The sequence below is a fragment of the Helianthus annuus genome, chromosome 15 (genome assembly GCF_002127325.2).
Source record: "Helianthus annuus cultivar XRQ/B chromosome 15, HanXRQr2.0-SUNRISE, whole genome shotgun sequence".
Taxonomy (NCBI): domain Eukaryota; kingdom Viridiplantae; phylum Streptophyta; class Magnoliopsida; order Asterales; family Asteraceae; genus Helianthus; species Helianthus annuus.
Window position 1 is genome coordinate 2,425,620 of NC_035447.2, and position 15,292 is coordinate 2,440,911.

The 15,292-nt window shown below is 37.9% G+C and overlaps 1 protein-coding gene across 1 annotated transcript; it reads right to left on the minus strand.

Moving 5' to 3' along the window:
* Positions 1–1,399: 1,399 nt before the first annotated feature.
* On the minus strand, positions 1,400–12,492 carry LOC118487252 (ABC transporter B family member 21-like). Its single transcript, XM_035983922.1, has 10 exons — positions 12,202–12,492; positions 12,082–12,136; positions 11,501–11,676; positions 10,539–10,760; positions 9,435–9,673; positions 7,681–8,206; positions 6,423–6,696; positions 4,640–5,970; positions 2,757–3,050; positions 1,400–1,920 (listed from the first exon to the last, which is right to left on the minus strand). The coding sequence occupies exons 1-10, from the start codon at positions 12,490–12,492 to the stop codon at positions 1,570–1,572; spliced, it is 3,759 nt and encodes a 1,252-aa protein (XP_035839815.1). The 3' UTR covers positions 1,400–1,569.
* Positions 12,493–15,292: the final 2,800 nt, after the last annotated feature.

A 15,292-nucleotide genomic window follows, 5' to 3' on the forward strand; every position in this document is an offset into this window, starting at 1 on the left:
AGATATAAAAAATCATATTAAATAATAAGTTATTAATTTTATTTTTTAAACCCGTGTGTCACACGGGATATAGGCTAGTATGTATATATACACACGTGTATGCATATCAGCACTTGGGAATAGTGACAGTTGGTGGTGACGTGGGACCCACATCTTTTAAAATGGCTAAAGTCGTTTTCACATGTGTTAATAGTAAAACCCGTTTGGTTAAGTATTGAAACCAGATTTTACTGGATCTCCTTTCATTGCTTATTAGTGTCTCACTCTACATCAAATGAGAGTTGAACCTACATCTCCCAAAAGAAATGTAAGCCTTCCACCACTTGATCTAGAGATTACTAGTGATGTCTTTTATGTTTATTTCTTGGTCAATGTTTAAAATCGTAATTTTCCTTAATTTTTTATTTACAGTTGGACCTATAACAACCTGTTGTTAAAATTTTCATCTCAGTTGAGGTTGGATTAGGTCAAGTCATGTTATAAAAACAAAAATCAAAGGTTGTTAACTTTCTCTTTATAAATCATTTAAGAACCTCTAAATAAGTACAAAACAACTAAAATTTATAATCCTATAAGGTATCATTGAAATTAAGAACCAAATCGTACAAGTTTAATCATGTCTACACTTACATAAACAAATTACACATCTAATTAGATTGCCTCCAATGCTTCAAGTGAAAGGGGTGCATTTGGTGACGTGGAGGCTGCATGTGGGAAGGATGCAATGGAGTGGATGATGAAGGGGAAGGCTTGTAGGTGGGGAAGTGCAACCAAGTGCAGAGAGAGAATGTGGGCCCATTCAATTTTAAGCTTAAAAAAATAGAGGAGATAAGGTGCATGTGGGAAGGATGAGTTGAAGTTAAAAAGAGGATATAGAGTGCATTTGTTAAGAATGAGTATAAAACTGATGTGGCAGTGATGACTAGGATGCATGTAGTAAATGCAGGCCGATGCATTGGAGACAGTCTTAAGATTTAGGTAGGTTTTTGTTTTTATTTAGGTTAAACAATTTCAAATGGATTTATTAATTGGGTCTTTAATTGGTTATTATGTTAAAAAATTAAAAACAAACATGGGCCTTTAATAGATTAAAGTAGACTATATATTAGGCTGTCCTTATACTCATCACTCAGGTGCCACGCAACCTAGCGGGGTCTGATATGGCAAGGAGAAGTGTCAAATATCGCACCACGCGGTGTCCTTGTGCAAGGTTAAAGCATCACTACATGATGAAGAACAACAAAGAACAAAGGCCGTTGCGGGGTTGTGAAACACCATGCCCCACCCCTCGGGGTTGGAAGGTGAGCGGTATACGGTGAATGCATACCGGTCTTATACAAATAGTTTATAATCAATTCAGTTTTGAGAATATTGAAATATGGTAAAAGCTCCCACTACACATAAATCATAAACTTAGGATTTAAAATGTGTAACATGTTCAAACACATTAACATTCATTTCCCATTGATATTTAAAAGTTCACAATTTCATAATACAAACATATAAATAAACTTGTTGACGTGTACAATTTAATATTTAAAACTAAACAATAAAAGGAAAAAATGGTTACTAATTTGAAGAGCTATGAAGTGCGACTAAAGATGCATATAATCCATCCTTAATATTAATTAATTCATCATGCTTTCCCGTCTCAACGATTGCTCCATTTTTTAAAACAGCGATTACATCAGCGCCCTTAATTGTAGACAACCGATGAGCCACCACTACTGTGGTCCGGTTAACCATAACACCATCCAACGCGTCTTGAACCACTCTTTCTGACTCGGCGTCTAGTGCACTTGTGGCCTCATCTAACAGTAATATCTTGGGACTTTTTACAATGGCTCTAGCAATTGCTATTCTTTGTTTTTGGCCACCCGACATTTGTACGCCTCTTTCCCCTACCATTGTATTGTAACCCTGCAAGTTCACACGTTATATGGTTCGTTGTTACCTATCATTTATGTTATCGATGATGTTGGACAGTTTAATCTGTTAACTTATACATAAGTTGATTTGAGTTGTGTTATATGAAAAGTGTCAAATTCAAAATATTATAGCTAAAAGTGAATGCATTGGATGGGGTTGTTAGTCTATCTTGAAAGTTAGATATACTATTAATCACTTTGGATGAGTTTGTTAGCTAAACTTCTAAAAGTATTTATTTTTCATTGATTAAATTAATATTACCGTTTATGATATCATACTCAATACATTAACTATTAAGTATTAACTATTAATAAGAAATATTCAATATTCAATTGCGACAATAAAAAAATGATCAGTTTCGCCTCAAAACTTTTTTAATTTTTTTTGTCGAACCAAGTGCCTCACTCTGCACCAAGTGGGAGTCGAACCTGCATCTCTCAAGAGACATGCAAGCCCTCCACCACTTGATCTAGAGATCATTGGCATAACATTTAGATTACTATTGTAATAATAGTGTTATACTATCACTAATAAAATAATATTTATTAATAAGTTTACAAATGTAAAAAATAAAATGTGTTTGCAAATCTACGCAACCAAACCCGGCCGCAAAAGTGGTTACTTAGAGGCGAAAAAACTATTTGGACTAAAATGACAAATTTGGACAAACCTTAGGTACTAAAATGGCAATTAACTCGTATTGGAATAAAAAAACTTTATCTAAATGGGGAAATAGATAAAGGATTAAAAAGTTACTAAGATTAAATTTTCTAAAAAGAGTTTTTTCAACGATGACGAAACAAATGAATAATGTAACGTAGACATACCTCGTACAAACCACTAATGAAGTTGTGGGCATTTGCCAGCTCGGAAGCAACAAATATTTCAGCTTCGGTTGCATCACCGTCCTTTCCATAAGCAATATTGGCTCGAATGGTGTCATTAAACAACACGGGTTCTTGGCTAACCAGACCCATCTGTAACCTTAGCCACTTGAGTTGAAATTTGTGTAACTCAGTTCCATCCAATGTGATACAACCCGAATTCGGGTTATAGAATCTTTGTAAAAGTTGGATAACCGTTGATTTGCCACTTCCACTCTCACCAACCAATGCCACTGTCTGTGGGAAGAATGAATAGTTTTACGGACTGAGTATTGTGACTTAAGGTTGCAATATTTTAACACAAGTTTTTAACCTAACTAGGTTTATCACCGTCGCCATATTGCGGCGAACTTCTTTTATTATTTAGTCTGTGTTTACATGTGTTTTGAAATCACTACGAGCGCGTAGCGCACGTAACCGTTGACAAGATAAAAAGAAAATGTAGAAAAAACACTAAAAGATAACCCAAAGAAAATCAATAAATAAGTTGTATGGTAATGATGTTGTTCGTATGAAATCCGTGGTCAAAGATAAGCAAACGGTACTGGGTACCGGTACCGAATTTCCCGAACCGAAAGATGTTAAGTACCAATTCGGTACCGACTTTTGGCGTTCCTAGTACCGATTTTTACCTTCATATATCGGTACCATAACCGGTATTTTCGGTACCAGTATCGATTTGGTATCGGTTAGCACCGAGCTCATCCCTACCCTTGAAACTAAAAAAAAGAAATCATTAAAAGTTGAAGAAAATCTACGGTACCCGTGATCAAGGATGAGCAAATGGTACCGAGTGCCTGTACTGAAATTCCCGAACTAAAAGATTTCCAATATCAATTCGGTACCGACTTTTGGCGTTTTCTATACTAGACTGATACCGGTTTTTACCTTCTTGTACCGATACCGAACAAAGCCGTACATGTATTTTATTATAATATCAAAAGTACTTTCATTAATAATAATAATGATATATAAGAAGAACTGTTCATTCAGTTATTATCATATATGAATTTAAAACACTTTTATTTTAATTTCACAAACAATTTTTTTTTTTTTCACAAAATGTTACAGTTTGTTTGCTAAACGTGAATGGTCTTTGATGTGGATGTCAGTTTGTTTGCTGAACTGTAACATATTTGGTCATTTGGTCCTTGTAAATGTTAGTTTGTTTAATACGTCATATATATTAATACCAATTTTACCCTTTAAATTACCCAACCCCTACCCCCATCACACACCATCTCGCCCCCACCTCAGGTTAGAGCATCTCCAATGCACCCCTCTAGTCCATTTCTAAACCCGCCACCTCAGCACGCCACATCATTCCAGACCTCTACCTTAAAAAAGTTATTTTTTCCTCCAACGTTAGACCAATTCAAACCTCCAACTCACACCACACTTTTATATAAAAAACATAGAGTGAATTTCAAGTTTTGTCCTTTATCTTTAGGCCACTTTGCAAGTTTTGTCCTTTATGTTTAAATTTGACGAGTTTTGTCCTTTATGTTTAAAAATCAAGCACGTTTTGTCCTTTATGCCTTATTTTTAAGGACAAAACGTGCTTGATTTTTTAAACATAAAGGACAAAACGTGTTTGATTTTTAAACATAAAGGGTAAAACGTGCTTGATTTTTAAACATAAAGGACAAAACTCGTCAAATTTAAATATAAAGGACAAAACTTGCAAAGTGGCCTAAAGATAAAGGACAAAACTTAAAATTCACTCTAAAACATATTATATAATAATGTGTGTGTGTGGGCCCCATTTGTGCATCCGGATTCCGGACACTCTAGTTATAACAATGTTGTAAAAAGAAGAAAGTTACCTTGCCACTATGAATAGTTAAGCATAAATCACGAAATATCTCAACATCGGGTCGGGTAGGATACTTAAAACTAACGTTACGGATCTCGATTTCCCCTCTGACTGTATCCAAAGTCAAACCCGACTCATCACTCGGGTCAATTTCCGACTCTCGGTCAAGCATCGCAAAAACCGAGACCGCAGAGCTTTTAGCTTTAGTTGTATCGGGTGCAACCGAGCTCGATTGAGACACTGCTAACGCCGCCATCATTAGACCAAAGAAAACTCTAAAAACATCCTCAAAATTTGTTATTCCGGATTCGATAAACCGGGCCCCTATGTAAAAACTGGCTGCATACATACACAAAAGAAAAAGGAACGAAACCCCAAACCCGATCCCGGTTATTAAACCCTGTTTAATCCCGGTCTGTTTCGGGCCCTCGCATTTATTTCTATAAAGTTTCATAACTTTCTCTTCTGCGCAAAAAGACGCTACCGTCCTTATACTCCCGACAGCATCATTCGCCACCTGGCTTGCTTCCTCGTACATTAATTTAGCATCAGCACTCAACCCTTTCATGAACTGCATCTGAACATACGCATTAGCACTCATTAACGGTATCAGAGCAAGAATTATGAGAGCTAACTGCCAGCAAGCTGCAAAAGCGATTACTAAACCGGCTGCAGCAGACGCTGAGTCTTGAACAATTTGAGCAAGCGCGTCACCAACCAACCCGCGAACACTGGCTGCATCCGTGGACAGTCGTGCACCGATGGCTCCACTAGAGTTTTCCGGCTGATCGAACCAACTAACCTCCATGTTCACCACTTTCTCAAAGCATAGTGATCTGATCCGTTTTATAAGTTTAGCCCCGGCCACAGCGAACAGATAAGATCTACCAGGATAAGCTATAAACGAAACTAGCCCGAGGATTACGAACATTACAGCCCAGAATTTCGAGTCGGATTTCATTATATGTGGTGGCTCGTAAAATGTTTTGATCATGCTGGAAAGTAGGAGGCTAAAAATGGGGTATATTGTACCGTTGATAATAGCGGCTATTGAACCGATTATGAGAACTGGTGTTTCTGGTTTGTTAAGATATGCTAGGCGTCGGAGTGGCACTTTTGGTCGGTTTTTTGAGGTTTTTTCTGTTTCTTTTTCCAAGGATTCCGGTGGCGAGTCATTGATGTGTAGCGGCGAACCAAACGACTTGGACTTTGAGTGGCGGCGGCTTCTTGAAAACCGACGATCCTCTGAGTTATGATGTTCTGAATCACCATCTACTTCCTGTAATTTTATAAGCTGAGAGTATGCTCCTTCAGGATCCTGTACTAGCTCTGAATGTGATCCTGATCAATTTTCAATTTACAAATTGTTAAAGTTTTCGACCCCCCGGTTCTATAGAAATTTTTGGGTATATACGTTTTCGCACCCCCCCCCCCCCGGGTCGGAAATCTCAAGCTTCGCCACTGCTGTGGTATACAAAAACTTTTGATTTGGTCTCTAGCTTTCCAAAAGTACACAAATGGTCCATGTGGTTTGCACTTTGTAACGCATTTAGTCCCTAGCTTTTTCCAAAAGTACATGGATGGTCCCTGTGGTTTGCACTTTGTAACGCATTTAGCCTCTAACTTGGACCTGCTAAAACTGTTAGATTTGTTGGCTGGGGACTAAGTTTGTTACAAAGTGTAAACCAAAGGGACCATCCGTGTACTTTTGGAAAGCTGGGGACCAAATCCAAAACTTTGGTTAACCGTAGGGACATCCGTGTAAAAATGCTCCAAGAAGGTTAAAGAGGTACCTTTTTCAACTATCTTTCCCCTATGAATAACGGCAATCACGTCGGCATTTCTGACAGTGCTTAAACGATGTGCAACAATGACGGTTGTTCTATTAACCATGATCCTGTCCAAAGCCTCCTGCACAACCCTCTCGGACTCTGCATCGAGAGCACTTGTTGCTTCATCCAGAAGAAGGATTCTGGGGTCTTTGAGAATGGCTCTGGCAATAGCAATTCTTTGCTTCTGTCCGCCGGAGAGTTGTGTTCCATGCTCACCGACCATTGTGTCCAATCCCTAAACGTTCATAAACCAACCAAATTTCACTTTCAAATAAGAGTTAATTACTGTTTTCGTCCCTGTGGTTTGTCAAAAATCACTATTTCAGTCTATTAGTTTAAAAATTGCTATTTCAGTCCCTGTGGTCTTACTTTCGTAACCATTTCAGTCCACCTCGTAACCGTTTCAATCCCTGTACTAACAGAATAAATGGATTGAAATGGTTACGAAAGTGAAACCACAGGGACTGAAATGGTTACAGAAAGTGAAACCACAGGGACTGAAATCACAATTTTTAAACTGATGGACTGAAATAGTGATTTTTGACAAACCTCAGAGACGAAAACAGTAATTAACTCTTCAAATAATAAGATAAACTATTTACTTAAAAAAAAAGAGTTAATTACTGTTTTTGTTCTTGTGGTTTGTCAAAAATCACTATTTCAGTCCATTAGTTTGAAAATTGCGATTTCAGTCCCTGTGGTTTCACTTTCGTAACCATTTCAGTCCACCAACTTAACTCCATCTATTTATTCTGTTAACTTTGGCTGAAATGACCAAATTGTCCCTATGATTTAATTAAAAAAACGCTGGCCACAGATTTCGAACCTGTGACCTTTGCTTTGAAATGTGATTGTTAAACCAATAGGCCATGTATCAAGATTGTGATTGTTAAAACAATCACATTTCAATGCATAGGTCACAGGTTCGAAACCTGTGACTAGCGTTTTTTTTAATTAAACCGTAGGGGCAAGTTGGTCATTTCACTTAAAGTTAACAGAATAAATGGATGGAGTTAAGTTGGTGGACTGAAATGGTTACGAAAGTGAAACCACAGGGACTGAAATCGCAATTTTTAAACTAATAGACTGAAATAGTGATTTTTGACAAACCACAGGGGACGAAAAAAGTAATTAATTCTAAAAAAAAAAAAAATCCTAAACAGCTTATATTACATAAAAAACACAATAAGCAAATAAGATGTTTTAATAGATTAGAAACCTTAGGTAGTTTATCGATGAACTTAGCAGCATTTGCGAGCTCGACCGCGACTCTAATCTCGTCCATAGACGCGTCATCTTTCCCGTACAAAATATTATCCTTAATGCTGGACGTAAACAGAACCGGTTCTTGGCTAACAAGACCAATTTTCTCTCTAATCCATTTTATCTGAAATTCTTTTAAATTAATATTATCAATAAGAATTTCACCTTGTTGAGGATCATAAAATCTCTCTATTAGGCTAATCACCGTTGACTTTCCGCTTCCACTTTGACCAACCAAAGCTGCGGTTGTTCCACTAGAGATGCAAAGTGAAAACCCGCTAAATATTTCTTCATCTGGTCTTGCTGGATATGTAAAATACACGTCTTTTAATTCTATGTCACCGCGAATATCGTCTAATACTTTCCCCTTTGTGTCATATGCGTCTATTTCAGGCTTTCGGTTTATAGTTTCGAACATCTTGAATGCTGCTGCCCGACCCGTAGCAAATGCACTCAAACAGGGAGATGCCTGCCCAAGTGACCTGGATGAAACAAAATGGGCAAGTTGGGTAATCGGTCAAAATGTGTAATTATTATTTGTGCGGGTTCAAACGGGTTGGGTTGGCTTGACCAGAAACATTTTGTTCCCCGTAAAAACTAAGTTTTCTTTTGAGTAAAGGACACCGATGGTCCCTGTGGTTTACCAAAATTTTGGATTCGGTCCCTAGCTTTCCAAAAGTAAATGGATGGTCCAGCTGGTTTGCAATTTGTAACGCATTTAGTCCCCAACTTTGCCAAAAGTCACATGGATGGTCCTTGTGGTTTGCACTTTGTAACACATTTAGTCCCTAACTTGGACATGCTGAAACCTTTAGAATTGTTGGCTAGGGACTAAATGCGTTACAAAGTGCAAACCACAGGGACCACCCGTATACTTTTGAAAAGCTAGGGACAAATTCCAAAATTTTGGTAACCCACAGGGACCTAAGTAGCACTGGAACGGGTACAGGATCGGGGTACGGGGACGATACGGGAACGAGGAACGGCAAAACTCAAAATTCCAAGATACGGGTACGGCAATAAAAAATATAAAAAAATAAAAATACATTAAACAAATTCCAAAAATACTACATCTTCCAAAGGTAATTAATTATCAATAATCAAATCATTTTCAAATTCCAGTTCATCTAGTGAGAGATTGGCAATCGATAGAGAATTAGAGATGATGAGACTTGAGAGTTTAGAGATTAGAGAAAACGAATATGATAGGTCTATTTATTTAATGGCCGGTTGTGGAATTTGAAAGGGTAAAAACCTTAAAAATAAATGGAAACGGGCTGGATACTTCTACCAGATACGTCCCCGACATTGGAAACGTTTAGGAAACGTCCCGACGAGTACCCATGGCGTTTCCGTCCCCGACAAGTACCCGAGACGGGTACGGCCACATAAATGGAGTCCCCGTGCTACATAGACAGGGACTATCCACGTACTTTACTCTTTTCTTTTTTTAAATAGTTTTTTGTGTGTCAAATATAAAATCAAAACAATTATGTTGTTTGAGTAATTACATACTTAGCTGAACAAAATGGTTTAAAATGTTCTATATTACTTTCTACCTGTTGGACCTTTCCTAACCAATTGACCCATTTCCTTAAAGCTAACTTTTACCTGTTGACGATATGACCTGACCCGACCCGAACCGACCCCACCCACATCTAGTTAATTAGGTAAAAAGAGAGTTAGTTCTTTTTTTTTTTTTTTGCTTACATGGATCCAGTCACCACAGCAAAAACTATAGTAATCACATCTCCGCCAGTGTACCCCCTTTCTAGTATCAACTTTGCACCAAACCAAACAGCCAATGCGTAACTACAGAACATAATAAAAACCATTGATCCAATGCCGAAGCCGGTCACCAGGCCTTCATGAACACTAGAATTGTACGCATCAACAAGTGATTTATTGTAATCTGTAACCGCTTTTTTCTCCCCTGTGAAAGATGCAACCTATAAGAAAAAGAAAAGGATGATCCTTAAACAATCTTTATCATAAATGTTGTAGAACTATAGATATTTTTGTTTAATTGCAATTTCATTGTATCATTCTAAAAGGTTAAAATTTCATAGTTACCCTTTCAATGCAGTAAGAATAATATATTTACCAATTTCATAGTAAATAAAACAAAAATGTTACTTATATCAAATTTGTTTCACTTGCACAAAGAGAACACGGGTTTGTGGCAGGCCAGACAATAACCAAGGCAGAGGCAGGCCAGGCAATAACCAAGGCAGAGGCAGGCAAAGTAGCTAAGCATGAAAAAGCGTGCATAGAGAATCAGCACCTATTCGTCTTGTTCGCTTTCGATACCTTTGGCGCTCTCGCCCCTGACGCGGTGCGGTTCCTCAAGTGGGTTCAGCAGGTGGTAAGCAGTAACACCGCGCATGTTAAGGGGCAGGATTTTATGTTTAGCAAGGTAGGGTTTGCTATTCAGAAGGGGGGTAGCGGCGCAACTTGTTGCTCGTCTACCTGCCATTAGTCTGTAATCGTCTTTGTTTATTTGCTAAATATCGATAAGAGAACACGATGCGATGCTATGAGATCATATAAGAACATTGTTTTCTTATTTGTTTACAGAGTGAAATAGACTGTTATAAGTAGTGGAAGGGTTAACATTTAAAAAAAAAATAAACACAATGTTGTCAAGTTTAAAACAATAAAGGTGTCTTATTTCCCAATTTCATGCTACCTTGGTTTCACCGAATGAACAACGAGAAAATTATGCGCTGATTAAATGCGGTGTGATAACGTTGTTTTTCTGTATGTCTATTTAGTAAAACAGGCTTTTTATATGTAACTGAACTTGTCTATTACCGTCCTGATTGATCCAATCGTCTGTTCGACTAAAGTGGCAGCTTTAGCATACGTGGTTTGGCCATGCGACGCCATCTTGGCTACCATAACTGACATAACCGAACCAGAAACTACTATCGGAGGAATTGAGGTTAACATTACAAGTGTAAGAAGCCATCCTTGGACAAACGCTACCACAAAACTTCCCACAAATGTTGAAGATAGTTGTATGAATTTTCCAACCTGTAAAATATAAAATATGTTAGAGTTAATTGCTCGGATGGTCCCTGTGGTTTTACGTTTTTTCACGTTTAGTCCCCACCTTTTGAAAATAGCATGTGTGCTCCCTATGGTTTGTCATTTTGTTACTCGGATAGTCCCCTAACATTTACTCTGGGGACTATCCGAGTAACAAAACGACAAACCATAGGGAGCATACATGCTATTTCCAAACTAACTGACATTTACTCAGGGACTATCCGAGTAACAAAATGACAAACCATAGGGAGCATACCTGCTATTTTCAAAAAGTGGGGACTAAACGTGAAAAAACTTGAAACCACAGGGACCATCCGAGCAATTAACTCAATATGTTATTAGTCTTCTAACTATTTTTGTAAGTTATGACAATAGATAATGAAAAGAGTTAATTGCTCGGATGGTCCCTGTGGTTTCAAGTTTTTTCACGTTTAGTCCCCACTTTTTGAAAATAGCAGGTATGCTCCCTATGGTTTGTCATTTTGTTACTCGGATAGTCCCTGAGTAAATGTCAGTTAGTTTGGAAATAGCATGTATGCTCCCTATGGTTTGTCGTTTTGTTACTCGGATAGTCCCCAGAGTAAATGTTAGGGGACTATCCGAGTAACAAAATGACAAACCATAGGGAGCACACATGCTATTTTCAAAAGGTGGGGACTAAACGTGAAAAAACGTAAAACCACAGGGACCATCCGAGCAATTAACTCTAATGAAAATATACAAACCTTTTCCCCCATCGCATCTTGTATGCGTACGGTGTCACCTGATATCCTGCCAACAACTTCCCCTGTATTTGTTTCTTTGTCAAAGAAGGATATATCTTGTCGTAATATGTTTTTTAGATACAAACTCCTTATTCTTGCAGCCTGTCGTTCTCCCGTTATCATCCACGATGAAACCTCTACAAACAGACAAACGCGTATTAAAACAATTAGAGGGTGGTCAACTGGCAACTTAGGATTGTTTATAAGATTCCTTGAAATTATCAACTAGCCGTTCAACATTTATTTATTTAGATTTTTGGAATATGCACTGATGTGTGTGTGCATATATGTATCATATTCATAAACCATATCTATCATGTTAAAAACTATACTACAAACTATTCAAACCACCAAAAAGAAAAACAACCATCAACTGCTAAAACCGAACAGTTTTGTTTGTTTTTTTCCTGAAAACACAGTTAACCGCTTGGGATAGAGTTATCGTCAAAACGTGCCAAACTGGACCAAGAAGGTTTTTTGAAATTACCTTTTTTTTAAAGTGATTATATGGTACTCTAATATAAGATAGCATCTGTACTTACGGACGAATGATACAACACCACACCCAACAGCAAGGTAAGCAAATTTCAACGACACCTATAGTCCAAATCAGTTGATTAATCAACAAGACTTTGTGAATAATAATTAATTAAAATACGTACCTTGGAAACAGCGTTGACAACACGATGAATATTATTCTGGTTGTGACCAAAAGCATTAATAACTTCGCCCAAAAGAAGAGACATTAGAGGCAGGCATATTCCATTAGCGATAGCACTAACAGTACCAGTGATCATTAGTATGTGATCAGTAAGATCAGCGAAAGCAAATAGCTTATAAAACGGCACCGTGTCAGTGATACTTTCCTTTTCATTTGTTTTCCCCAATAACATCATTTCAACACTGGTGCCGGAGGTGCATGCATCCGTCTTCTCTTCACCACTACCCTTCATCTTACCTATTAGAGAGGATATATTAGTTAGAGTTTATTGTTATATATCGTTGGAATCTAATTATAAGAGGAATCTAATTATTAGTGAAACAATTGTTGGCGGTAATTCCCGACTCATCACAAGTCGGTGATGGGAAAGGGTGGCAAAGGAGTTCAAGTCACAAGTCAGTGAACTTGAGGGATCAATGTTGATAAGTTGGTCATAATTGGTTAAATTTCCTAATTATGTTATTATTATATTTGGTAATGTCTTGGTCACCAAGTTAGGGTTAGCCTATATAAATCACGTTAGGGTTAGACATTATTAAGAGACAAGACTAGAGAGAAACCGAGTTATGGTTTAAGAGTTTGTAATAAGTTTTGAGTTATTTTCTGATTAATATATTGGATAGTTATTCCATTCGTGTTCGTATTCTTCGGTTTGATTGTCGATTGGGACTTGAACAATAATATAATCAGTTTTAGAGTGAGAGTTTCATATCGAGATCCAAATGAAACAGAAGACGAACTGGAGTTTAATAAGAATTATATCTAAATTTAAATTTCAATCGAACTCGCACATAATCAGTCACAAAAATTCAGAAAATCTGGATGGAGCTTGTTAATTATTCTCTTACTACTAAAATCTGTGACACTGATTTTGTTTTCTTCGCTTCAGGTATGATCATTAATCATACATAATAGAACAGGAATCTAAATCATTAATATGCAATGAATCAAAAACTCAAAAGAGTAGATTATTAGATGATTTTAGGGCTCAGATGTTGCGTTACTTGCGTAAACCCTACGGATCATGAAACCGATGACGAACTGGACTCAATCAAGAAGAACTATTTCCAAATTCCAATCAAACACACACATAACAGTTGAAAATATGCAGAAAATCTGCAAAGAGCTTGTTAATTACTCTCAGGGGCGGATCCAGTCGACATTTGTGGGTTCAGTAACCCAGTGCGTTTGGAAAAAACGGAAAAAATTAGTGAGAACTTTGTAGAATTTAGAAAAAAATAACGAAATCGAAGAGATCGAGTAGATTGTTACGTGCCCGGGTCCGAGTAGGTGCCAAGAGTTCATGCAATGCAGATCGAGTTATTTTAATTGTTTTCTTATTTTGGTTTAAATGTCTAATTTAGCATGTGGTCAAAAATAATGGGAATAGTTGGCTGCCCATTATCCCAAGTAGTGTCATAGATTTAGGAGATAGTGGTTAGTTTCAGTATTGTTTGTCTTCGTTGTTTTTTACTCCTTAAAAGGAGAAATGGTTTTTCATTAATGGATCATCAAAGAAAATTAGTCTCAAATATCTCTCTAAAATTCTATCAAATTCCTTTCTATTTTCTTAGGCCAATCGATTATCGATTGGAACCACATCAGTGGTATCAGAGCTGTCGTGATCCCCCCGGACCATGGTTGCTCACGCTCACTCCGAAGCCGAGTTTTATCAATGGATGAGTGAATCCCTTGTAAAACTCGAGTCTCAGTTGCAAATCCTTTTCAAGGAGTTCCGATCGTTCCGAACCGCATGGGAAGCCCAATCTCCTACATCTCCGCCACCTGTTTCCGACACTGCACCGCCAGTCCCGTCACCCACTGCCGCCTCACCACCACCAACAATTGCCATCAACCCACGACAACCAACCGCTACAACACCACTACACACCTCACCACCACCAAAACAAGCCCCTTCAACCAACTCTTCGACACCAAAAACGACCATACCACCACTTATTGCCGCTTCCGCCACTGTGCCACTATGTACTCCACCTACACCTAAAATAGTCCAACAACACACGCCATTCTCTAAACCTGTATCGAAGCCCGCCCAAAAAACCACACCATTCCTCGTTGCAGCCATGCCAAAACCCATACCGTCACCCGCACCGGAGCCAAATGGCGCACCATCCGTGGTTTCAAACCTGTTGAAGCAAGTTATGAAATCAATGTTTGCAAAGGAGATGAAGATAGAGCTAGATGAAACAACCGAGAGACGCGAGTGGCGTCCACCGTGGCATCTTGTTAACACACGACCAGATGTCAACATGATAATTGGATTTTCACCTTGAGGACAAGGCGAGTTCGAGCGGGGTGGATTGTTACGTGCCCGGGTCCGAGTAGGTGCCAAGAGTTCATGCAATGCAGATCGAGTTATTTTAATTGTTTTCTTATTTTGGTTTAAATGTCTAATTTAGCATGTGGTCAAAAATAATGGGAATAGTTGGCTGCCCATTATCCCAAGTAGTGTCATAGATTTAGGAGATAGTGGTTAGTTTCAGTATTGTTTGTCTTCGTTGTTTTTTACTCCTTAAAAGGAGAAATGGTTTTTCATTAATGGATCATCAAAGAAAATTAGTCTCAAATATCTCTCTAAAATTCTATCAAATTCCTTTCTATTTTCTTAGGCCAATCGATTATCGATTGGAACCACATCATAGATTAATCAAGGCGATTATACAATTTTAGCTCTCAGATGTTGCATAAACCTAACAAATCATGAACATGCAATGAATTCAAGTTAATTAATAAGTAAATATGATGCATTAGTCGTATTTTTCGTGTTATGAATTTACATCGAGATAGTTGGTAAACGGGAACAAGCTGCGCCACACCCCTTTTAAATAGCAAAATTAAGTCTTTTAAAAACTACGTCCATAGATCTCGGAGTCATAACATTACCATGCATGACCCTGAACTCGACTAAGTAGGTCCCCGGCCAGCCTCTGGCGTCAGAAAACCAAAAGTATCAAAAACTTAAAAGAGTAGATTATATTGATTTAGCGCTCAGATGCTGTGTCACTTGCATA